The 27,149-nt window shown below is 41.5% G+C and overlaps 2 protein-coding genes across 7 annotated transcripts in view; one reads left to right on the forward strand and one right to left on the reverse strand.

The window, feature by feature from the left end:
• cdk10 (cyclin dependent kinase 10) overlaps positions 1-27,149 on the forward strand; it is a 49,900-nt gene that overhangs the window by 11,268 nt on the left and 11,483 nt on the right. For all 6 annotated transcript variants that reach the window (XM_077595862.1, XM_077595866.1, XM_077595863.1 and 3 more), the window contains 6 exons: positions 2,087-2,168; positions 11,480-11,547; positions 11,835-11,887; positions 12,074-12,143; positions 20,531-20,590; positions 20,717-20,840. In XM_077595862.1, coding sequence (XP_077451988.1) covers positions 2,087-2,168; positions 11,480-11,547; positions 11,835-11,887; positions 12,074-12,143; positions 20,531-20,590; positions 20,717-20,840 — 457 coding nt within the window. The remainder of the gene's footprint in view (positions 1-2,086; positions 2,169-11,479; positions 11,548-11,834; positions 11,888-12,073; positions 12,144-20,530; positions 20,591-20,716; positions 20,841-27,149) is intronic.
• Positions 25,989-27,149, reverse strand: part of vps4a (vacuolar protein sorting 4 homolog A) — a 131,591-nt gene continuing 130,430 nt past the window's right edge. Inside the window, exon 11 of the mRNA XM_077595858.1 lies at positions 25,989-27,119. Within this exon, the coding sequence (XP_077451984.1) occupies positions 27,057-27,119 (63 nt within the window). The 3' untranslated portion in view covers positions 25,989-27,056. The remainder of the gene's footprint in view (positions 27,120-27,149) is intronic.

A 27,149-nucleotide genomic window follows, 5' to 3' on the forward strand; every position in this document is an offset into this window, starting at 1 on the left:
GCTTTATGACAGGTGTCAGTGTTTGGTGCACATTCCCGGCATTAATTTGGTTGGACCCCACCAAGGCTACCCTTTTTAAAGGATTCTGTTTTATTTTGGACAGAATATCTAGGCCAGAGTGTTAATTGTTTTTTCTCATAATTGACAGATTTATTATTAATATACTTTAATCAAACATGGAGACATCTTTAACATACACTGGCTACAACTTGCAAGGAAAACCACTCCCAACTCGCCTTTGTTCAAGAGGATTCTGAAGAGCAGCATCCTCCTCTGTCCATTTAGTAGCGCATAATTCAAAACATCTAAGCTAATCTGATTCAAACAATTGCACAAGTTAACCGAATAACACCATCGAGGCCAAAAACAACTGCAACAATAATCGCATATCAGGTATTCGATTATCGCCATCTGCTCCAGAATCCAAGTCCAAGCAATTTAAGAGTCCTTCGCAGATCTTCATTGCGAACTTGCATCTGGGTAAAGGGTTGAGGTGTATCTCCCAGTAAACAGTCCTTGGAGTTGAGGATACGGTGAGGTGTTACGTTAAATATAATTAGGGGTCATTGTCCCATTTGTAAGACTCCCATTTTGACAGCAGAAAATTATGGTCCTGGGTGAAATTCTAGAACACTGCCACTATTATACTTATTCTTTCTGGTCACTGTCACTCAATGCAGTCCTGCCTACAGTGCATGTGTGACACACATGCATACACAATTTGTGTGTGTAACCCAAAATATACTATTTAAAATGAGTAATAATTACCAGAGCTGCCAACTTCTCCGGAATTTCAGGAGTTTGCTCCGGACAAGCAACGCAAACTCTGGGACTCCTGACAACCTCCCTAAACTCCGGAAATCCAAAAAAAATGTCACCAATTTTTTTTGAGGCAACCATTTTGAAAAAGTGCCAAATTTAAATATACCGTATTTTCTCGAATATAACACGCAGATTTTTGCTATATAATTAATTCCAATAGATGGGGTGCGTGTTATAATCAATAACTAAAATAAATTACAAATTTTCGATCGAAAAAAGCATTGTCAAACTCACTTTGACGCACGGATTTTACGTCATCTCGTAAAGCCGATCGAAAATCGGAAAGCCGAGACCACCACTGCCCCCCTCTAGCCTCGTACTCGTCTCAGTTCACCCTCTCTCAGTTCAGTTTTGGACATTGTACAAGCAACATGGCATCAAAACGAGCAAGTTATACCGCAGCGTTCAAAAGAAAAGTCATCAAAGTGGCAGAGGAATTGGGCAACAGAGAAGCTGGAAGAAAATTCGATATTAGTGAAGCTAACATCCGTGGTTGGAGGAAGAAGAAAGACTCATTATTGAAAGAAAAAGCAACAGCAAAAGCATCAGGACGTGGAAGAAAAGCAATGTTCCCAGAGTTAGAGAAAGAACTTCTTAAAACAAAAGGTATTGCAACATAACATGTCTACATGATATGTTTGTCCACTCTGTGTATCATCTATTGTCCTAAAATTCAAACGCATAACTCCACCAACTGCACGACACTCGACACGCTCGTACCTGAAGATTTCTCTATCCGGTTTTGAACAAAACAATCGTGAAACGAAGAAAAAAAGGTAAGATTTCTGATTTTCGTCAGCGGGAAATTTTAGGTGCGCACTATATTCGATTACTGCGTTTTTCCAGATGTTTTTGGCCCAAAATTACCTGCGTGTTAATTCACACCATCGCTATGGCCTCCGCCATCTTACTTGCACATATGATTCAACTGCACTGTAAACTGGATACCTTTGGTAACACGAGTGCATTGCCAATCATACGAGCAGGATAATAACAGTTTGATTTAAATTGTCTTGCATTATTTATTTATTTTACATTTTCTATCGATTTTACACAAATTGCACTCACTCCCGATGGAAACATAAAACTCTTGAAATGGGACCAGGGTACTCCTGAAATGGGGTCGACAGAGTTTGGCAGCTCTGGTAATAAATGTAATTCTGTTAATAACTATGGAAAATGGTAATACATCTTAGTCATTAGCTTTATTTTTTATCCACTTGATTCTTCATTTCTTTTCTTTTTTTTTTTGGTTTCTGTTTAGTCTGTTTCTGGTCATGAGTTACTGTGAGCAGGACTTGGCTAGTCTGCTGGAGAATATTCAAACACCTTTCTCTGAAGCTCAGGTAGGGCATACCCTTATTTTAAACTATGGATAATCATTTTACAAAACTGTCAAATATGGCTGCTAAATTGCTAAGATAATTATATTCTTCTTTATTGATTAAATACAATCTATACTAATTAAGTAAGGATGCAAAAACAAGCTGCATTAAGCATTACAAAAATGCACAGACGGCAGCAATTCCTGTTGTGCTAATTAGGGATGTACTGATACGATACACAATATCGGTATTGAGACTCGATATAGGTATTTTTGGAGTATTGTACAGTACACAGTAGCACTGTGTTTTCAGTACCATGGTGCTTTTTAGATGTTGTAAATCAGACCACTGAGCAAACATATCAGCTGAGTGAGATTGCAGTTTTCCCTCGATTATCGCGACTTTGCGAATTCACTTCTTCTCGATTTTTTTCTGCTATTTTAAAAATAATAATAATTATTTTTTCAATTTCATAAAAATGTGAAAATCCATGCTGAAACTCGTAAGCGTAAGCCACTCTTGCTACTAGGACTCAGCACTGGAAAAAATAAAAAATAATGTGACGCTACTTTGCGATCTTTCGATTTTTATGTCTGGTATACATTAACCGTGATATTTGAGGGATCACTGTACTTCTCTTTAGAAACAAATCATAATAACTGAGTATTATATAATATTTGTAATTGGAGCACTCCCTGCTGAAGTACAAGCAGGGATCACCTTAATAATTAAAAAAAAAATCATTTACTATTCAAATTTTTTTTTTTTTCATTTTTACTGGTCTGAATGTATGGCCATTGGATCGGTAAACCATCTTGATCGGAAGTAAAAAAATATCTGCATCTGGACATCCCTTGTGATGATTCTACGGCGGTGGGTTTCAGAGGGTTCTGATGGAGGAAACAGATTCACATGAAAATGATTATAGGCAGAAGGAATGGCATACTTGAGAACTTGTATGATCTGTCCATATTTTTTTACGGGATTTTCAATTTTTTTAACCGGTACGGTGTATAGTAACATATCATTTGGGAAAATATGAAAGTAAAAAAAAAAACATTGTAGCGTCTACAAGGACAACAACAACTTGGCTAGGGTTTCTATACATTGTCTGCAACAGAAAACTACAAAGCGACAGCTTTCCTCTCCCGGAAACTCAGCCACCACGTCACACACAGCATGTAAAACTCCACACTAGCCTCAAAATTGCAACGAAACCAAATCAAAATGATTTTTTTGTGTTTCCGATGCATTTTTTTAGCAGTAAAGCGTTGCCTCTACTTACGAAATTAGTTGGTTCCGGAACTTGTTTCGTTACTTGGATTTTTATTAAGTTGAAAGTATTTTATGTGTAACTTCTCTAATTGGTTCCATGGTCCTCGAATAAACTACTACCAACTAAAACCTTTAAAAATGATCAAAGTGTCCAAATTTTGTAGGAAAGATGTGAGAAACACAATGAGAAAAGGGTGAGAAAATTATTTATTAATGAATTAAAATGTATAAACTTTGAAAAACATTTTCTATTTGTGCAGGTGCATAAGTTCTAGGAGGGTAATGTTAGGCAACAGACAATGCACATGAACATGTAATAAATGCACAAATTCAAACTTCAAATTATGAATTCAAAACACCTTAGCATTAAATATCACTTATTATTTTTCTTAACATTTAATTTTTTTACCCATTTTATTAATTCTCATCTCATTTTCTGAACCACTTTATTGTTACTAGGGTCGTGGAGGGTGCTGGAGCCTAGCCCAGCTGAATTCGGGTCAGAGGCGGGGGACACCCTGAATCGGTCGCCAGCCGATCGCAGGGCACAAGGAGACAGACAACCTTGCACATCCATACCTAGGGGCAATTTAGAGTGTCCAATCAGCCTACCATGAATGTTTTTGGAATGTGGGAGGAAACCCACGCACGCAACATGCAAACTCCACATAGATGGACGCAGTGGCGGGCGGTGCATTTTCTGGTAGCGCCTTCAACGTCTATCCATGCGGCAAAGAGGATACAACTTCAGTGATTAAAGTATTGATTAACCAATAATGGAACACATGTTAAAAATAAGAATTTACATACGGTTGAAAATGCTCTCGGGTCACCGGTCCCACTTGCTCGTTCAGAAACAAAAGACAGTTGTTGCGCTATAAAAAAAATCTCTTTTGAAAAATGGGTTAGATGAGAAAGGAAAATTTCAGTTCCACGCATAGCACAGCAAACGTGAATATAATTATGTACAGGTATACAGAAGCAGGAGAAGTATGCCTTTTAGGAAAAAGTAAGGAAAACTGACGGTCAATTTCAAGAGAAAGGATGACGAATTTTACCTATTTAAGCAATGTTTGGGTTTTATTTTTGTTAAAACATTGTAAACCAAAGTGAAAATCTGACGAAAATAAAACCTCACAAAATAGCGGTCCTGTTGCGTAGTTCATGCAACACACTTCAAGCGTAAATGACTAAGTGGAAACACTGCAGTGTGCACTGAAGAAGGTATGGAGTTTCGAATCTGCAGAGTGTAATGCTTAGAGCTACCACAAGAGAGCAGCAAATTAACATATTTCTGGTCAGGCATACTCATCGATAATCCTTGCAAATGCTCAAAGTTTGAGTTTATACACAACAGTTACAATTAAAGCCTTCCATTAGTGCACCTGCTCTCCCCTTTTTGTTGACTTATGTCCTGCTCATGGGTCCACTCGGCTCTGCTGTGAGGCCATTCACAACTGTACCAGCATTATTATGGAATCAAGAATTTATTTTGCATTAGCGGTTAATTTGGTTTTCAAAAATGTTGACACGGCCATCGGGCCGTGTCAACCTTTCACTTGGGCAGGTCCGGTGGGGCAAGTGGTTGGCGCGTCGGCCTCACAGTTCTGTGGTCCTGGGTTCAAATCCAGGTCACGTCCACCTGTGTGGAGTTTGCATGTTTTCCCCGGGCCTGCGTGGGTTTCCTCTGGGTGCTGCGGTTTCCTCCCACATTCCAAAAACATGCATGGTAGGCTGATTGGACACTAAATTGCCCTTATGTATGAGTGTGAGCGTGAATGGTTGTTTGCCTCCTTGTACCCTGCGATTGGCTGCCCACCAATTCAGAGTGTACCCCGCCTCTGGCCCGAAGTCAGCTGGGATAGGCTCCAGCATTCCTCACGACCCTAGTGAGGATAAAGTGTTTCAGAAAATGATATGATATGATAAAAATGTTGACTGTTCATGGGAAAGTTTATATGCATCAAAATATGTATTTCTAGAAGACTCACCTTCTTAAATAAATTAGATCAATATAGTAGAGTTTTTCATTAGAAGACAGAATAACTGCTTAGCATGCCTCCCGCACAGTTTTAAGATCATGGATTCAAACCTAAGGTCAAGCCTTCCTTTGTTTGGGTACTACAGTTTCCCCCACATCCTTAATAGGTTACTGTTCCTGGCTGTGAAAAGAATCTCAACTAAGTCGTTATTTTATAGAACTTCAGTACTATTTTGAATACAGACGCTCCCCTACTTACGAACGAGTTAGGTTCCGAGCGATTGTTCATAAGTTGAATTTGTTTGTAAGTTGATTCAGTGCTATATTTCTTATTATAATTTATGTTTAAGGGCTATATAAGTATATTGAAGGTTTATATTAGTGCATTTGTATGTTTAAGGCTTGTATAAGTAACACGCATTGGTTTGTACTGAAAAAAACATTTAATACAATGGAGAGAATATGTACAGTACTGTATAGAGAGAGAGATTTATGTATTAGAAACTGGCCGAAAGAAGCGATCTAACGACGATTGCACAGTTTTCTTCTTTTTTTCATCATAAATGATGCGGTAGCACTGTATGGCATCATTCAATTGATTTGCAAACTTTGTGCAACGTTCAATATTTGGGTCCTGCTGCTCGATCTTTCTGTTTATAAATGGTACTGACGGTCGAACGATTCAAGTTGTATGACCGTGCAACGCTCACCACTTTCACGCGCATCAAGCTTCGTTATTATTGCCACTCGTTTCAAATGAAATGGCTTGCCTCTTCCTTGCAACTCCCTCAATAGAAGCATTTCGCTTTTGACCAACCATATTGAATAATGGCTGCACGAGATATTTCATGATAAAAATGAAAAAGGTTCTTTGCGCACTGGCGATACATCACGCACTTACGCAACTTACGCAACAAAATCGAACTTACGAACATTTTTCGACATAAACGCAATTTGCAGACATGTTCGTATGTACCGTTGTTCGGAAGTCGTATGTTCGTAAGTAGGGGAGCGTCTGTAGTATTCATAAGATAGGTTTAACAGCTCTCACTGTGTCTAGTCCCTCTTAATAACTCCGAGTACAGGATTAGTGTTTTTAAGACTGATGCTTAGAGGCACGAAGAGGAGTCTGCGCTTAAATGACCAGAAGATGCTTTTAAACACAGTTTTTAACTCTGAATGTGACGTGGTCAAGGTTGATATAACACTGAGGGCAGACATGTACCGACCACAAATAGTGGACTGAATCCTGATGGGGTCTGGATCAAGCCAGAAGGAAGAAACAGGTCAGAACAAATAATTGCACAATGATGACTAATTGGCATAATGAGAAAAAGTTATGGTCATTTTCTTTAATTTGCCCTTACATTTTTTATTTTATCATTTAATATAATGCCTAGGGTCTAGGGTGTAGTCTCGCTTTTTCCCGAAGTCAGCTGGGTTAGGCTCCAGCAACCCCCACAACCCTTTTGAAGCTGTGCGGTATGGAAGATGATTGAATGAATATTTTGAAACTGTTGGTATTAACAGTCGTATGTTATAATTCTGACAATTAATTGTTTACATCTTGAATTATATTTATTGCAAACCATTTTAAGAGGATCATTAATTACACAGTGCCTCATTAAGTCTCAGGCTTTGGAATGGAACAATCAGGGATCATATTCAGCTCTGGACAAAACTGGTTGTTAGAGAGATCCATGTCAGTTTTCTGGCTACTATTGAAGTACCATTTGGTGAGGCACAGCAACCACAGCTCAAGAGTGTAGCACTGTTTGAGTGCCCCTTTCGTGGACATTGTCCTTACATACTGGAATGAATGTGATAATTTCATGTGGGCGTTTTGATGTGTTTTATGTATTTGTTCACACTAATGTGCATGTGTATGGTGTAGTTTAGTGTTGATTTCTCTTTTGGCCCTTGCATTGTTTTCAGGTAAAAATTAACCAGCATTCAAGTTTAGATAGGAAAAAAAAAACAATTGGACTTTTAACATACCCAAACTTGACAGTGAGTCACTTGCAGGGATAAACCTCAAATTATAAATACTCAATACTCGGTGCATTTTCTCGTAGCGCCTTCAACGTATCAATCCAACCCTCAAAAACTATTTTATGGCTATAAAACCTCTACTGCAGCTACAGCTGCGACACATAAAAATAATCAATAAATTAATGCACAAAAATGGGGTAAAATCCACTTCCTAGCAGCATTTCATGATTAAATACAAATACTGGAGCTTTTCAGACATTAAAACCAGGCCAGGGGGTAATTTTCCCGGGAAAAGACAGCGATGAACGTCAATGGCGTACGGGCAAACATTGGCCGAAAATGGGGTAAAATCCAGCCAAAAACAGCATTTATTGATTAAATACAAATACTGGAGCTTTTTAGACATCAGAACCGGGCCCGGAGTATCATTTCCCCGGTAAAAAGACAGCGATGAACGTCGATACGTCCATACGTGAAATGACAAAAAAATGCACTAAAATACTAAAATTAGGTAAAATCACTTCCTAGCATCATTTATTGATTGAATACAAATACTGGAGCTTTTGAGACATTACAACCAGGCCAGGGGGGTGATTTTTCCCGGGAAAAGACAGCGATGGACGTCAATGGTGAAACGCCAAAAATTAAACTGGGGTAAAATCCACTTCCTAGCAGCATTTTGTGATTGAATACAAACACTGGAGCTTAAATACAAACACTGGATATTTTCAGATATCACAACTTGGCCCACAATTGAAGTATTATTTAGGAATATAGCCATATTTGTAATTTTACTCACCAAAAATCCTTTTTACGCAATATCCATCCTCCTTTCTTTCTTCCTTCTTTCCTATCGCCATCGAAGCTAATGATGAAAGTCGAGCCTGTCCTGTCATATTTCCGGCATAGTCCGTTTTGAAAATGGCATTAAATCAACACAACAATATACTATTTGCCTGTGGAGCTAAGTTAGCGCGCTGAAAGTGCCCCACACACCATTTTCCCGGCTGTAACAGGCTTGCTAGCTTCGGAGTTGACCGCCCTTTCTTAATGATGTCCATTTTTTTCCTGAAAAAGTCTGTCTAGAAAATAGCTTTGTGAGCAAACAGAATCTATTTGTTTTTGCTTCTGTCGGCCATAGTGGGTGGAGTTTGCGATCTCGGCTGCCTCGGTACTGCTTTGGCCCGCCTACTAGCCAATCATAGTTTGTGAAAGCAATGACATGTCCCAGCCAGCAAAATGCTAACGCCTATGAAAAATCATTGTGGGGTTGCCAACTCGAAATCTGATTGGTTAAAAGCAACAGTCTAGTTTAATGCAGCAGAGCCCGCAAGAACTGATTGTGCAGGCTTTGAGGCAGATCTGATCTGGCAACAAATCATGGCTGAAATGTGATTGGTTAAATGCTTCAATATGAAAACACATCTGGAAGCAGTGCAACCGGGGGAAAAGCAATGAAAGGAAGCTAACAGACCATTTGGAATAATAAGTACGTATTGATGGACAAAATATAATATGATTCAGATATTTCTTTGGCTAGCAGAGAAAGCCTTGAAGGCCCTGACGGCCCGCCACTGCGTGACCTGGATTTGAATCCAGGACCCCAGAGCTGTGAGGCCGACGCGCTAACCACTCGCACCATCGGGCTGCCCTCCATTTTGTTAATTGCCACTGCTTATTACCTCTTTGGGTTTACGTTCCCATTCCGTGCTGCTCTTTAGAAACAATCAACTCCGTTACTGTATCTCTTGCAATTTCTTCCTCCCCTATCCAAAGCAGTAACAGTCTCTCCATCTCGTCGTTGAGTACAGAAAGGCCATGCAAAGGAGTCGCTGCTTCTAATCCTACCTTCTGCTTCAATAGAGTAGCGATGGTAGGTGGGTTACAGCCGTATTGCCTTGAAATATCAGTTACGCACATGACACTTTAAAAAAAAAAAAACATTTCCTGATTTCCTTTGATGGCTAATAAGGCTCACTTCATTTCATTGGCACCGGTAATTTTAATTAATGAACAAAGTTGCTCTAAAATCACTCAGAATAAACAAATCCCCCTTCCCCTGAAAAAAAAACGGTTAAAACTGTCATGACAAACGTCTTTCAAAAGCGTTCTTGTTGTGAGACTGCAATGGGAGGCAGGTGGAGTGTTGGGAGATTGTCAAGCAGACTGCAACGCTACTGCAACGCTACTGCAACAATATCAAAATAAAATAACGGATACAGGAAATGCATTAACAGTTTGTGGGATTTCGGAACTTGGCTCTTGTTTTTGTATACTATTGGAACGGTAAATTGCATATCAAACGGTTTCGTAACCTTAAAATTTCACCTGTAGAAGGCTTGCCTAGTAGAGGTACCACTATAAATAGAGATTAAATCTGTAGTACCTTTTTGAAATCCAATTCAACTATATTTTACAATATTACTAAGATTGTGTCACAATAACATAATATTGAGTTAATATTTAATTTTAACAAAATCATGAACTGTACGAAAAAATTACATTACCATGCATATCTTTTGGAATGTGGGAGGAAACCGGAGAAAACCCACGCAGGCCTGGGGAGCACATACAAACTCCACACAGGTGGACCAACCTGGATTTGAACCCAGGTGCCCCACTGTGAGGCCGACGCTCTAACCACTCATCCGCCGGGCCGCCCTATGACAATAGTATTCCTAAAAATGTATTTCAAATTTCACAAAAAAATGTTTTTAAATATTACACGCATTATGAAATGTGAGATTAATTAACATTGTGTAAGGGCATACACCACTATTTGTAAGATTATCTACAGTTTTGAGTTGACAGGTTTGGAATGGAGACACTGTCGGCACGAGTCTGTGTGATATTGAAAGTAATAATGGCAACTGGAATTGGCCATAAAAGGCAGGAGTAACGCCAGCCTTTGAGGTAATAGCCAATAGCAGCTGGAGCAGTAAGTACATTTTTAAAACAACGTGGGGATAATCACAAAGGAAAACTAAGCGGCAATGACCCTGTGATGTCAATGCGTTGATTGCCATGTAGGGCGTGCAGTTTTATCACATCACTAGATAAACGGGGCTTAAATTATTAGAGCACAAAAGGAGTTTTTATTGAATAAAACATGAATGTTCAAAATAATAGCAGTTTAATGTGACTAACCAGATTAATCCATGTTTTCAATATAATTTTTATTCCTATGTGTCAAGGCTTGAGTGGTTAGCTCATCGGCTTTACAGCTCTGGGGGTCCTGTGTTCAAATCCAGGTCAGTCCACCCATGTGGATTTTGCATGTTCTCCTCGGGCCTGTGTGGGTTTTCTTTGGGTAGGCCGGTTTCCTCCCACATTCCAAACACATGCATGGTAGGCTGATTGGACACACTAAATTGCCCCTAGGTATGAGTGGGAGCTTTAATGGTTGTCCGTCTCCTTGTGGCCTGGGATCGGCTGACCACCAAATCAGGGTGTCCCCTGCCTCTGACCTGAAATCAGCTGGGATACGCTCCAAAGCCTCCCTGGACCTTATTGAGGAAAAAGTGGTTCAGAAAATGAATGAATGAATGTTCTGTGTCAAACAAGTTTACTAGTGCAGTAAATTTTCAGGAAACCAAAAACAAATGCGCCATGAAGCTGTGCAATTAGGCAATTTGTTGAAAATGGAAAAAATAGCAGTGTTGCATTAAATTAGTGAGGTCATCAATTCTGTCAAAAACGGATGTGAATCAGGTGGCCCTATTTAAAGATAAAGCAAACACCTGTTGAGGATACATTTCTACTTGAAAGCCCGAGCAAAATGAACCATTCAACAAATTGGTCAGAAGAACAATGTACTTTCATTAAAATGTTTATTTGAGGGAGGCAACTAAATAGAGGTGAACAAATTATAGTCCGTTCATCTTGAAGGATCTTTAATGCATTAAAATGGAGTGCAAACCCAGAGTGGCAGAAAATAGAAGACAAGACTCAGAACCATCAGAAAACCTAATCATGTAAATTGTCAAAAAATATTCAGTCAACACTGAGATGTTAAGTATGAGTATGTTGATATATTACATGGCGTCTTTGTTTCTGCATAATTGTAATTCTTTTCCTTTTTCAGGTCAAATGTATCATACTGCAGTTGTTGAGAGGCTTGCGTTATCTCCATCACAATTTCATCATTCACAGGTCAATGCAGAATAGTTTCTCCTTAAATATAAAATGTAAATAGAAAGGAAAGTTACTTCTTGCAACCATGAAGACAAAAACATTTGTTTTTTTCCGTATTTTTAATTTTTTTTGAGTTGCATCACAAATAATTGTTTTCTTCTACGTAAAGCTCAACGCTATCATTGAATCTTTAGTTACGGTTCTTTCTTTGTCAGCTAGGCTCTCAGGAGCTGGTGTTGAAACACATATCATTGTATCAAAAATCAAACAGTGTTTTTTATATTGTGTCACTCTTGTATTATCAGGGACCTGAAGGTATCTAATCTGCTGATGACAGACAATGGTTGTGTTAAGATTGGTGAGTATGCACCTTAATTCGCTCAAAATTATTACATGGACTCGTTTTAGAGGAACTACTATCCCCTAAGAAGCAAATCATATTTATTTCTATCATACAAATACTCAAAATTTGCATTTGAAACATTTTTTATGATTACATGAACTGCATTTAATCACAGGTAATGTTCTCTATTTTTGTGCTAAGCTGATTTTGGATTGGCTCGCAAGTATGGAGTTCCCCAACAACCCATGACGCCCAGGGTAGTTACGCTGTGGTGAGTGACTTCTGAAATAATGACTTATAAGTGACATGATACAACCATTTTGCTGATTTTCTTCAAAATTTATATTCCACCCCTTTTGTTAATAAAAAGCTCACAGTAGTCTTGGAACCCTCCATGTTAAATCACCTGTTAACTCCTTATTTCTCAAGGCGTGTTCATTCCCATATAAGAACTCCACGAAAAGCCACCTGCTCTAAGCCAAAGAGTTTACTAACTTGACAGAAGAGTCACAAATAGTGCCCTGGCGCAGTCCATTACATCTCAGCCTTAGTTGAGATGTATTAAAATGACAAAACTCTGTCTTGTAAGCATTATTATACAAGATGAAAATAAAGCGAAGAGTTGTGTTTCTCTGATTGGTCAGCAGTCCATTAACCTGTACCCGTTGTCCATGAAGTCACGGGTACAATAGGCCTCTGTTGTTGATAATGGTGAGGGACCTTGGTTTCCCAGATGTGCACTCTTCTTTTTCTTCATTTTACTATTGTTGTTGTAATGCATGTTTGGTTTCTGATAAAATAAAAAATTGCCCTCCAAAAAATGTGACTTATACTTCAGTGTGACTTTTTGATGATACTTGCGTATATAAATTAAATGTTGATTGCATGTGTAAAACATCAAAGATTCCTCTACGCAGCTATCAAATGATCACCGTTTTTACAAAATATTTTTATGGTGATCTGTCAGTCATGAATGATATGGTCAAAAAGAACTCGAATTTTCATGCCTATAGGGCACTTAAAGGGTGCTGCTATCTCAGTTGCGGGTGCAATTTCTGTATTTAGCCCATGCAAAAAGCACTCTTCCTCTATCGGCACAACATATGGTAATGCTAGCATGAAACATACGCTAGCATGCATGCCAGCGTATCTTTTAAAAAAGCGAGCAAAACTGAGATTGAGTGTGCTTTTATTGAATGTGTACTCGCGTTAATATAATTCAAAGCATTCAAACACCTGCAAATCTGTCAAGCCCTCATCTTCTGAATCCGACAAAGAGTTTCGCCTAGTAGGCGAGTTCTCCATCCAACATGCTGGGTTCCATTTGACTGTCAGTCAAAGTTGTGGCGGTGGGGTTCCGTAAAGGTATTGCCAGCTTTGGCGAAAGCTCAAACTAGTGATAGCTGACACTTTATTCCAGGCATCCACAAATCGTCGCGTAACTCACCCGGCGCTGCCTGCCAGTCTTTATGTAACTATGTTTGCCATCGGACCTCCATCGTTCCCAAATCGTTTGTCTTACATCAGTGGAAACTCAGCGTTGTCTCTTTTACTTGTTGAAGCTTATTTTCCTGCTTCCTCCATTTGCGAACCATGACCTCGTATATGTTGAGGTTCCTCGCTGCAGCTCGATTTCTATGTTCCTCCAAATCAAAAGCCTTTATTGTCATCATACAGAGCTGCATATAACGAAATTGGTTGTGCTACTCCACAAAGTGCGTTTTCTCAGTAAAAACATAAGTAATATAAAAATATAAAAAGTCACGTCCTGGCAAGGTTAATTCTAAAATATTGCACAATCTAAGATATTGCACATTGTTATTGCACACCCCGAAGTTATTGCACAGAAGGGATTGTGTGTCATGCTAATGCAAGTTCTGAGTCCTGATGGCTGTGGGAAAAAAACTGTCCCCAAGTCTATTTGTCCGTGCTTTGTGAGACCTGTAGCATCTGCCAGAGGGCAGCAGCTGGAACAGGTTGTGACCAGGGTGGTATGGGTCCCTAACATTGTTCTGCCGAGGTAGCGAGGGAGCAGAGAAGGCTTTTCTGTCTGCTGCTGTGCTTTCAGCGTACCACACTGTAATGCAGTATGCCAGGATGCTCTCCACAGTGGCTCTTTAGAAGGTTACCAGAAGCTTAATGTCCAAGTTGTTCTTCCTGAGTACCCTCAGGAAATGGAGTCGTTTCTGGGCCTTCTACACCACTGCTGTGGTGTTGGTAGACCAGGAGAGCTAGTCCGTGACGTGGACCCCCAGGAATTTGAAGGACTGGACCCTGTCTACGCATACTCCATTTATGAGGAGTGGGGCCAGATCTGTGCTGCGTTCTTTAGTTTTTGTGGTGTTTAGTGTGAGATTGTTCACCAAACACCACAAAGACAGTTTGTTGACCTCATCTCCGTAGGCATCCTCATCCCCCCTGAGATGAGTCTGACCACAGTGCTTTCATCGGCAAATTTGATGATGGAGTTAGACTGGTGGTTCGGTGTACAGTCGTATGTGTACAGGGAGTATAGAAGAGGACTCTGTACACAACCTTGAGGGGAGCCAGTGCTCAGTGTAATGGAGGGAGAGAGGTGGGACCAAGTCTAACATTTTGTGGACGGTTGGTTAAGAAGTTCTTAATCCAGCAGCAGATGGAAGACGATAGTCCAAGGTGGGAGAGTTTGACAGCCAGAATGTCCGGTATTATAGTGTTGAAGGCTAAGGTATAGTCAATGAAAAGCATCCTCACATATTTCCCATGGTGCTCCAGGTGGCTCAGTGCTGTGTGTAGAGCTATGGCGATGGCATCCTCAGTGGACCTGTTTGCTCTATAAGCAAACTGGGGAGGGTCAACTGAGAGAGGGATTGTATCCCTGATGTGGCGGGCGACCAACTTTTCAAAGCACTTCATGATCACAGGCGTAAGTGCGACAGGCCTATAGTCATTCAGGCTGTCAATGGTTGGCTTTTTAGGGACAGGGATAATGGTGGCATATTTCAGGCAGAATGGAATGATGGATTGTTGCAGGGAACAATTGAATTTTTTTGTGAAAACTCCAGTCAGCTGGTCAGCACAGGCTTTGAGCACCTTCCCAGGTACTCCGTCAGGGCCAGCAGCCTACCTGGTGTTCACAGTCTGCAGTACCTGTATTACTTCATGTTCCTGAAGCTTCCGTGTACTGCTGCAGGGTGGTGGATGTGTTGAGACTGAATTCCGATTTGTCAGTCTCAAAGCGGGCAAAGAAACGTTTCAGTTCCTCTGCTAGTGAGGCATCTGCGTTAACAGACACCTTATTATTGTCATTGTAATTGGTAATGTGTCAATTCCCTGCCATATCTTCTTTGGGTTATTTTCTGTGAAGTGCTCCTAATTTTTTCTTGTGTATGCTGCCTTGGCCTTTTTAATTCCTCTCTTCAGGTCTCCTCTGGCAGCGCTGTATTGTAACTTGTCCCCTGACCTGGAGGCGGTGTTACGGCATTTAATGAGTGCCTGTGTCTCACTGGTCATCCGGGGTTTTTGGTTAGGAAAATACGTTTATTGGATTGGATAACTTTATTCATCCCGTATTCGGGAAATTTCGTTGTAACAGTAGCAAGAAAAGGCATAGTTATATTAGACAGTACAGTCGCAAAGGCCGCAGAACAACAAAGCAAAAGCACAAAGTACAAAGCAAATCAAAGTAAATGGGATCATTAAGAATCACCAAATCAAATCATTAAGACAGAAAAGCAGCAAAATCACAAAACGAGCGAGAGTGGACCGAGCTACCGCCACCGGCTACCACTTGAACGGCGCCATTTTGGTTGCGGTAGCAAAAACGGATACAGACTCAAAAGACGTAAAGTTGGACAAAAACTGGAACCACACACAGGAAGTCTTCCACAAGATGGTGAACTTCTGCAGACTGTGACCGAGGTAGAGAATATGCAGTCACTCTTCCAAGCTTATCCACACAGTTCCTCAGTAGTCTAGAGCTGAAGACAACAGTAGCTGAGTAGAGCCCCTCGACTCCGTTGCTGGTAAGCACCGACAGCTCTTCCATCTTATCCCATGATGGAATGGTTGGTCAGAAGCGTTGCCTCTTCTCCCGGCACTTTTGTCCAGCTCCGAATCTCCGGCGGCACCGAGGTGTTGCTCCTGCTGCATATTGTAACAGCTAGTCCCATGTGTGTGACGGCGTAGGCTTTGCTGAATGGTTCCAAAAAAGAAGTAGCCGAAAGAAGCCATGCTAACAAAAAAAGGAAAGTTGTAAAACATTAAAGTAAAAAGTATAAAGTACCAAGTAAAGTAAAAAGGAATGTATTAAGAAATATTAAAATGTAATTAAAAAAGATAGAAAAGCTGTAAAACACAAAACATAAGAGTGTACAGAGCTACTGCCACTGGCTGCCGCGTGAACGGTGCCATCTTGGAAAAAAGTGTTTTGACAGTGACAGTGTCCGTGTAGTCCTGGAGGTTGTGGTGTTCAAAAAGTTCCCAAAGGGTGTGGGAAAAACAGTCCTGCAATTGAGTAAGGGCGTCCTCAGGTCATGTTTTTATTATCTTTATTTGTGGCCTTGTTAGACTCCGGAATGGGGTGTATGAGGCGGGTGAAGGACAGGCAGAGATGGTCGGATCTAGCAAGGTGAGGGAAGCATGTTTGATGTTAGAATAAACATGGTCTAGAGCAGGGGTCACCAAACTACGGCCCGCGGGCCGGATACGGCCCGCCGGCACATTTGGACCGGCCCTCTGAACAATACCAGAGACGCTATCGGAATTTTTTTTTTTTTTTTTTTTTTTGAATTTTTTTTTTTTTTTTTTTTTTGGGGGGGGATGCGGCCCGCTGGCACATTTGGACCGGCCCTCTGAACAATACCAGAGACGCTATCGGATTTTTTTTCCTATTTGGCCTTGAAGACTGGGACATTTTAATCTTGTGTTTGGTTCATTGCACCCCTGCTGAGCCCACAAATCATCCCAGTGAAGCGGGGCTTCGCATTGCTTCTTTGGCGACACGCGCGGGGAGAGTGTTTCCCTTTGATGCATGCGGGCACGTCCACCGTTGCATGCACGAGCAGTGTTACCGAGACATCTGGACGATCGCAGGTGAGGGCGGAGCCCTGGGACCATCGCGGACTATTCAAGCATATTAAAACTGCAACCTGTTTGAGAACGGAATAATGGCGAAAAAGTTAGGTGAGAGAAAAATTGATTCAGAATGCAGGATATTTAACCTGGAGTGGACAAACGATTATTTTTTTGTTCAATGCAAAGAAAAGGCTGTTTGTCTCATTTGTCAAGAGACGGTGGCGGTATTCAAAGAATACAATCTTTGCCGACACTATGAATCCCGTCACAAAGACAAGTACGATAGATTGCAAGGCCAAATACGAGCAGACAAACTCTCAAAGCGAAAAAGTGGACTACTATCTTAGCAGAACCAGGCATCCGTTCGGGCCAGCTTTTGGGTTGCTAAATTGATAGCAAGCAGCGGTAAGCCTTTCACTGACGGAGAGTTTGTTAAGAAATGTATGGATACTGTCGCGGAGGAGGTGTGTCCCGAGAAGAAAGATGCATTTAATGCCGTAAGTCTGTCGGTGAGTACAATGACCAGACGCGTTGAAGAAATCGGGAGTAATGTATATGCCCAGCTGCAGCAGAAGACGAAATAATTTGACTTTTTTTCATTAGCACTGGATGAAAGCACGGACGTGCAAGACACAGCGCAACTGCTCATTTTTATTCGTGGAGTTAGCGCAAACTTTGAGATTTGCGAGGATCTGGCAGCCCTCCAAAGTCTCAAAGGGACTACAACGGGAGAGGATATTTTTGACAAAGTGTGCCAAACCATGGAGAAGTTGGACCTGGACTGGTCAAAGCTAGCTAGCATCACGACTGACGGGGCTCCTAGCATGGTGGCCGAAACTTGCGGTCTAATAATGGGACGCATGAACCGGGAGTTGGAAAAAATGGGTCTCACCGCCCCGCTACGAGTCCACTGCCAAATTCACCACCAAGCACTGTGTTGCAAAATGTTGACGTGGGATTCTGTAATGACGGTTGTGGTGTCGTGCATAAACTTCAGAGCAAAGGGAGAAGATTGTGCATGGCACAACAGAAAGTTAATGTTCCATGGCTTTTTCTGTTACAAACTGACACCGGCCCCCCATCAGAGAAGGGAAAAGTTATGTGGCCCTCACAAGAAAAAGTTTGGGGACCCCTGGTCTAGAGTTTTATCTCTTCTGATGTGACACTTCACGTACTGGATAAACTTAGACAGAACAGTCTTTAAATGTGTTTTGTTGAAGTCACCTGCGACAGTAAGGACTCCATCGGGGTGGTCAAGCTGCTCTTTGTTTACAGTCGCTAGCAGGAGGCTAAGTGCCGTGCTAACATTAGCATCCGGTGGGATGTAAACAGCCATTACAATGACTAGCGTTAGCTCTCTAGGTAGATAGAAGGCCCTGCACAGAACTGCCAAGAGCTCTAAATCAGGGGAACAGTGAGTGTTAATGATCCCACTTTTGCAGCACAAGTCGTTGTGTATATACATGCAAAGCCCCCCGCAGCCAAGCCCCCTCTCCCTTTGATCCTCTATGACCAAAATTATCGTATTTACTCGCATATAAGCTGCACCCTTAAAATTATAAAATTTTACATTTTCTCGCATACAAGCTGCCCCGTGATTCCCAATTTTCACCTCCATAATCATGGTTTTAATAGGGAGTACAAATGTGTTACTTTGTATGGAAAATCTTAAGAAAAATCATCACGTGGTATTTCTGAGATACTGTATGAATCAAAAGCACATTATTAGGGTCAATATCAAAAGTAAGTTAATATGCCTGTCTTTGTGAATGCAAAATATCAAATTATTCAATTTGAAAAAAAGAAATAAGTCTATCGTGATGATAACTTGATGCTTTCTAAATACAGAAATTACAATTTTCTTACCAGAAGTTTAAGATTTTGTGGCAGCCATATTGCTTCTAATGTCAAAATATCTCAATTATTTCGATGGTTTAAATTACTCCAATAGTTGTCACTTTTGAACAAGAAAGAAAAAAAATCAAAGTGGAATTTTGTTTTATTTCAAAATCAAGGCTACTCGCATCTGGCCAGTTAGAGCACGTTTAACCAGGTAGGTTAAAGGACGGCAGTGCCCTAGGTAAGATGGCTGCCCCACAACCGAGGTAAGACCGCCATGCCCCGAGCGAGCAGTGATGGGAACGTGAGTTTATTTTACGTTTTAATGCGAGATACGTACCATATTTTCACACCTATGAAACGCATCGTGTGATAGGGCACAGTCTCATTTGCGGGTATATTTTCAGTTTTTTGTCAATACATTGGACGCTTTGTCCGATAAGGCGCTAGCATGAAATTAGGCTCGCGTATGTTATGCTAGCCACTAGCATACCTATGTTATGCTATCCGCTAGCGTATGTTATGCTATCCGCTAGCCTATGTTATACTACCTGCTAGCGTATTTTAGGCTAGACACTAGCGTGTTTTTTTTTAACAGACAGCACGAGCAAAACTAAGTTTGACAAGGCTTTATTGAGGTAAAAGGTATACTCTGATATAAAGAGTTCGCCGTTTAACATGCTAGGCTCCAGAAATATTATATACCGTATTTACTCGCATATATGCCGCTTTTGTCGGACAAAAAATGATGACTGAATCGAGGGTACGGCTTATATGTACATAAAAACACGACATGCACGAAACTGCAAGTTGACGATGACACGAGGATGTTACGACAAAATGACGCAAGAATGCGGCCGATTATTTCAAAATAAAGAAAAGATAAACAGATAAAACACTAAACAAAATGTACTTTGACGTCTATGAATTTATATTCATTAAAGGAAAAAATAAACGGTATCTTGCATAAAACGTGAAAAAAAACTAACGTTCTGCTCGTTTTGGGCACGGCCATCTTATCGTAGTTAAACGTGCTCAGACTGGTCAGACGCGAGTACACTTACTTGTGTCTGCTATTGCTTGCTCGGGGCGCTGCCATCTTACCGTAGGTACGTGCTCTGACCATAGCGTTTACCATGTCAGCACATCACAATATTTAGGTCAAATCGAAGTTCTTGCGGTCGATCGTTAAAATATAAACCTTGATACCTGCGTAATGTCTATGCTATTATCTCACCTAGAGACTTGGACAAAACGCGAGAAATTGTAAAATTCAACAATTTTTAGGCAATTTTAGGGGTGCGTCTTATACTCGCAGGCGGCTTATATGCGAGTAATTACGGTAAATAAATTTGACAGACATGGCAGCAGTCCTCTTTAAGTGGCACAACTATGGTAGCAAGCGGCAGAGGGAATGGAAACTGAATAGTAGTGTCTGTTAGTCACTGGCACTCACTAAATCCACAATGGGCGGCCAATGAGAAGCCAGCTTACAAAATGGCGAGTGATGAAGCAAAGCCACTTCCCATTCACTAAAATAACTAAATTCATTATACAATTCAAAAGCAACGTCTGAGATCCACTGGTTAATTTTCATGATATTTTTATGTATTATTATTTTTGTATGTCTTTTTTCATGAGAAGAGGGTTATGGTCAATGATACATCGGTAAATAGGCTTTAATATCCTCATATTTGTAATCATTCTCATTTAAATGTCACTAAATATGCCCTTATTTCACATAACTTTCTTATTCCTCCCTAGGTACAGAGCCCCAGAGCTCCTCTTAGGAACTAAGACCCAGACTACATCGCTGGATATGTGGTGAGACTCATGCAGCATGATACTAGACTAGCTCGCAAGCTTACACCATTTCCTTTTTGCTTTGCATATCCAAACACTAGAACAATTCTGCAATACCGAATAATTTAATATGTCATTGGACCATAGGGCTGTAGGATGCATCCTGGCTGAGCTTTTGGCACACAAACCTCTTCTGCCAGGAACATCTGAGATCCAGCAGCTTGATCTTATAGTTCAATTGTTGGGGACACCGAATGAAAACATCTGGCCGGTGAGAGAATCCATTTCCGTGAAGCCCCCCCCCCCATTTTTTTTTGCCACAGACTACTTTTAAAATGTCATTTTGTTAGCTTTTATTTTGATGTTGACCCTTACTAGCAAATGCTTTGACAGCTGTTGGTGATTTGACCGAAACGAGGATAACCATTTTTGTTTTCATACTGTTTGACCTTATTTCCTTTCACATTTTAAATTTAATTGTCCAAGTCAAAAAAGTTGTGTAGGCTATCACTCATGAGAGAAAATGTGTCAAGAACGAATTTTGCTCCGCATTCAGATTAATCAACCACAAACTGCGGTATTGGGATGTACAGTATTACTCCATTAAAAAGTTTACGTTTGCACTGCTGCAGTTTGTTGAGTATTTTAACGAGAGTTTTCATACGCAAAGAAGGGCGTTAATGAAAAAAAAATCAGAAAAAATACCATTAAAGACAGGACATACAGTTGTGGTCAAAAGTTTACATACACTTGTGAAGAACCTAATGTCATGGCTCTCTTGAGTTTCCAGTTATTTCTATAACTCAGATTTTTCTTTGATAGAGTGATTGGAACAGATACTTCTTTGTCACAAAAACATTCATGAAGTTTGGTTCTTTTATGACTATTTAACAGAAAAAGTGATCAAATCTGCTGGGTCAAAAATATACATACAGCAACACGAATTAGCAATTTTGGTGACTAAGAAAGTTGTGTCAATGAAATGAGCTTCATAGCATGGCCTCTTAACTTCTTGTGAGTGATTATGAGTGACTACAGCTGGTGACTTCTCTGAGGCCATTTAAATAGGGCTCATTGAATGGAAACGCCCACAAACGCGACAATGGGAAAGTCAAAGGAGCTCAGCGTGGATCTGAAAAAGCGAATCCTTGACTTGAACAAGTCAGGAAAGTCACTTAGAGCCATTTCAAAGCAGCTGCAGGGCCCAAGAGCAACAGTGCAAACAATTGTTTGTAAGTATAAAGTGCATGGCACTGTTTTGTCACTGCCACGATCAGGAAGAAAACACAAGCTATCACCTGCTGCTGAGAGAAAATTGGTCAGGAGGGTGAAGAGTCAACCGAGAATCATCATGGTTCATTTATGAGGAGTGGGGCCAGATCTGTGCCGTGTTTGCGAAAGTCCAGGATGATTTCTTTAGTTTTCGTGGTGTTCAGTGTGAGATTGTTCACCGAGCACCACGAAGACAAATTGTTGACCTCATCTCTGTAAGCCGACTCATCCCCTCCTGAGATGAGTCCGACCACAGTGGTGTCGTCAGCGAATTTGATGATGGTGTTAGACTGGTGGGTGGGTGTACAGTCGTAGGTGTAGGGAGTACAGAAGAGGACTCAGTACACAGCCTTGAGGGGAGCCAGTGCTTAGTGTAATGGAGGAAGAGAGGTGGGGACCAAGTCTAACAGTCTGTGGTCGGTTGGTCAAGAAGTCCTTTATCCAGCAGCAGATTGAAGAGGATAGTCCAAGGTGGGAGAGTTTGTCAGTCAGAATGTCCGGTTTTATGGTATTGAAGGCTGAGCTATAGTCAATGAAGAGCATCCTCACGTAGTTCCCAGGGTGTTCCAGGTGGCTCAGTGCTGTATGAAGAGCAATGGCAATAGCATCATCAGTGGACCTGTTTGCTCTATAAGCAAACTGGTGAGGGTCAATTGAGGGAGAGATTGTATTCCTGATATGGCGGGCTACCAACTTTTCAAAGCACTTCATGATCACAGGCGTGAGGGCAACAGGCCTATAATCATTCATGCTGCCAATGGTTGGCTTTTTGGGGACAGGGATGATGGTGGCAGATTTCAGACAAGATGGAATGATGGATAGTTGCAGGGAACAATTGAAAATATTTGTGAAGACTCCAGCCAGCTGGTCAGCACAGGCTTTGAGCACCTTCCCAGGTACTCCGTCTGGGCCAGCAGCCTTCCTGGTGTTCACGGACCGCATTACCAGTCTCACTTCCTGTTCCCGGAACGTCAGTGTATTGCTGCCGGGTGGTGGTGGGGGTGTTGAAACTGGGTCTGATTTGTCAGTCTCAAAGCGGGCAAAGAAACGGTTCAATTTCTCCGCTAGTGAGGCATCTGCATTAACAGACATATTATTGTTATTGTAGTTGGTAATATGTCGTATTCCTTGCCACATCTTCTTTGGGTTATTTTCTGTGAAGTGCTCCTCAATTTTTTTGGGTATATGCTGCCTTGGCCTTTTTAATGCCTCTTTTCAGCTCAGCTCTGGCAGCGCTATATTTTATCTTGTCCCCTGATCTAAAGGCGGAGTTACGGCATTTGATGAGTGCCTGTGTCTCATTGGTCATCCAGGGTTTTTGGTTAGGAAAAACCCGTATTCGTTTATCTGTAGTGACGTTGTCAATGCAGTTTTTTATGTAAGAAAGTACAGAGTCCGTGTAGTCCTGGAGGTTGTCGTGTACAAAAAGTTCCCAGTTGGTGCGGGAAAAACAGTCCTGCAGCTGAGAGAGTGCGTTGTCGGGCCAAGTTTTTATTATCTTTATTTGTGGCGTTGTTTGCCTCCGGAGTGGAGTGTAAGCGGGGGTGAGAGATAGGCAGAGGTGATCTGATCCAGCTAGGTGAGGGAGGGAAGTGGCTTTATAAGCATGTTTGATGTTAGAATAGACATGGTCAAAAGTTTTGTCTCCTCTAGTATTACAATTTACGTATTGAATAAACTTAGGTAAAACAGTCTCTAAACACGCCTTGTTGAAATCACCAGCGACAATAAAAACGCCATCGGGGTGGTCAAGCTGTTGTTTGTTTACAGCCGTTAGCAGGAGGTTAAGTGCCGTGGTAACGTTAGCATTCGGAGGTATGTAGATAGCCGTTGCTATGACGACATGTAGCTCTCTTGGTAGATAATAGGGCCTACATCGTATTGCTAATAACTCTAAATTCGGGGAACAGTGAGTGTCAATAATTTTACTGTCACAACACCATTCATTATGTATATACATGCACAGTCCTCCTCCCTTGCTTTTGCCTGTTAATGCTTTTGAACGGTCGTTTCGAAAAAGCGTTCGGCTAGCTAGCGATACCGCAGCGTCGGGGATATGCGGGTGTAGCCACGTTTCTGTGATGATAATAATATTACAGTTTCTAACAAAGCTGTTGGTAGCAATACGAAGTTCCAACTCATCCATTTTGTGGGTGATGGATCGGGCGTTGGTCAAAAGGATACTAGGAAGCGGTGCTCGGTGTGGTTGTTGTTTCAGCTTAGCAGCAAGGCCCGCCCGGCATCCACGCTTCTGTTTTCTGTCCCTTCGCCGCCTTCGACGTGCTTTTGGTGGGCTGGCTAGCCACGGAGATCCCGGAGAGTGTGTTAAGAAATCGGATGTATCGCATATCCTTCGGATAGTGAGTAAATCCTGGCGACTGTAAGATAACGAACGACACCGAACTGGAGAGCTTAGAGCCGCTGCGTCAGTGCGCGCCGCCATCTTCATCCATTGTATGTGTATGGGAGTATGTGTAGACAGGGTCCAGTCCTTTAAATTCCTGGGGGTCCACGTCACGGACAAGCTCTCATGGTCTACAAACACCACGGCAGTGGTGAAGAAGGCTCAGAAACGACTCCATTTCCTCAGGGTACTTAGGAAGAACAACTTGGGCACCAATCTTCTGAGAACCTTCTATAGAACCACTGTAGAGAGCATCCTGGCGTACGGCATCACAGTGTGGTATGGTGGAAGCACGGCGGCAGACAAAAAGGCCATGCAGAAAGTGATTAACACTGCCCAGAGGATTGTCGGCTGCTCTCTGCCCTCACTTGAAGACATTGCCAGCCCTCGTTACCTCAGCAGAGCCAAGAACATCATAGGGGACCCTTACCACCCTGGTCACAATCTGTTCCAGCTGCTGCCCTCTGGCAGACGCTATAGGTCCCACAAAGCACGGACAAATAGGCTTAAGGACAGTTTTTTCCCCACATCCATCAGAAATCTAAACTCGCGCTAACATAACACACATTCCCCTCTGCGGTATATGAACAGATGTTTGGTTGGTGATCTGCCTCCTACTAGCTGACTGAGGAAAGGTAAGTGGAAGACAGTGAGAGGTAAGCGAGAGGTAAGCGACCTGTATCCTCAACAGCGGAATGACAAATTACAAGTCCGTAACTTACACTTATTAGGTCTTTTGCCGATTAAACGTAGCTTATGGAGAAGCACCATCAATTTCGTCACACGCAGTTTCTGCGTGTGATGACAAGTAGGCTTTTGTGTTGTGATAATGACGACAGGGCCTATGTCCGATTATTATTATTATCAAAAAGCAGATCTGCCAAGAATTAGAAGCTGCTGTAACACGTGTCAGTGTCCACAGTCAAGCGTGTTTTGCATATCGATGGACTGAGGCTGCTGTGCAAGAAGGAAGCCCTTGCTCCAAAAGCGGCACCTTAAAGCTCGACTGAAGTTAGCTGCTGATCACATGGACAAAGATAAGACCTTCTGGAGGAAAGTTCTGTGGTCAGACGAAACAAAAATCGAGCTGTTGGGCCACAATGCCCAGCAATATTTTTGAATGAGAAAAGGTGAGGCCTTTAACCCAAGTACACCATGCCTACCGTCAAGCACAGTGGTAGTAGTATTATGCTGTGTGGCTGTTTTGCTGCCAATGGAACTGGTGCTTTACAGAGAGTAAATGGGATAATGAAGAAGGAGGATTACCTTCAAATTCTTCAAGATAACCTAAAGTCATCAGCCCGAAGATTGGGTCTTGGCGCAGTTGGGTGTTCTAACAGAACAATTACCCCAAACACACATCAAAAGTGGTAATGGGATGGCTAAATCAGGCTAGAATTAAGGTTTTTGAATGGCCTTCCCAAAGTCCTGACTTAAACCCCATTGAGAACTTGTGGACAATGCTGAAGAAACAAGTCCTTTTGAGAAAGCCATCAAATTTAACTGAATTGCACCAATTCTGTCAAGAGGAGTGGTCAAAGATTCAACCAGGAGCTTGTGGATGGCTACCAAAAGCGCCTAATTGAAGTGAAAATGGCCAGGGGACATGTTACCAAATATTAGCGCTGCAGTATGTATATTTTTGACTTAGCAGATTTGATCACTTTTTTCTGTTCACCCATAATAAAGTCAGAACCAAACTTACTGAATGTTTTTTGTGACAAAGAAGTATCTGTTCCAATCACTATCAGAGAAAAATCTGAGTTGTAGCAATAACTGGAAACTCAAGAGCCATGACATTATGTCTATGTAAACTTTTGACCACAACTACCTTTCTTTGCTCCAAATGATTTCATTATTTGAATGGATTCATAACATTTGGTGTCATTGTGTATTGACATATGGTATAGATAAGCTATATATGGGATACCTATGTATGCAAAACTCATTTTTTTGCAGTTTTTTTTTAAATAAATGGATATAAATCACAGAATAGCATAGTCAATCACAGCATAAATACAACCTAGACATTATCGCCATCCAGAGGATTATTGTGTCTCTGTAAGGCCGGCATTTGTGGTCCCCCGGTCCCTTTTCTTCGATCACCCGCTGATGATCAGGACAGTGTCCACTAGAGGGACCCCAGGTCAGGAAAGTCGCCCCTCGTTGTCTTGGGACGCTGGTTTGGCACGCCACATGCTGGAGTAGGGCGCTTGCTCCACCTCTTCCCATCGTCAGCCTCCTGGATGGATCCGCCTTGTTTAGCTCCCAGGAGTAAAGTTTATTAGCAAAAGGAAAAATTTAGGAGTCCAGTCCGTTCTGGCTCCTCCTTACTAAGGTTATCAGGGGCAAAGCATTTACTTCGTTGCAAGCTATTATGATACTAATAATGATGAGCAAAGCATAATCAATAGTTAAGCAAAGCGTATTCTTCGTTGCAAGCAAACGTATAATAATACTCTGCTCTTCACCAAAGTGATTCCCACGAGGCAAACATCTCGGGATAACGGCCACAGGTCAAAAACTGCCCTAAAAGCTCTTTTCCTTTTTCCAATGAGATTCCAATCAGCTGTTTACCAGCAAGACTCGAGCCATTTTTTTCTCCTTTTTTTAAAATAAATCCCAAGACTTTTTTTCTTTGCCTTCGTGTGAGTCGGTCCTTGCCTTGTGTCTTTTTCAACACAGGTCCTTTTAGAACAACAGCATTGACACAAGCCACCCACACACACACCGTATGGCCAATCAAATGGTAAAAAATCTTACCTTTCTAAAGCTGTTGACCCGCAATACGGTGCACGGAGCAACCAGCATTCAACGCTTCTCCCTCCGGCTCCCGGTTCCGTGATGCCAATTATTGAGGTTCGAACAGACTGCCTGTGAAATATGAATTGTATTCTTCTATTT

Source organism: Stigmatopora argus, chromosome 3 (genome assembly GCF_051989625.1).
Source record: "Stigmatopora argus isolate UIUO_Sarg chromosome 3, RoL_Sarg_1.0, whole genome shotgun sequence".
Lineage (NCBI taxonomy): Eukaryota > Metazoa > Chordata > Actinopteri > Syngnathiformes > Syngnathidae > Stigmatopora > Stigmatopora argus.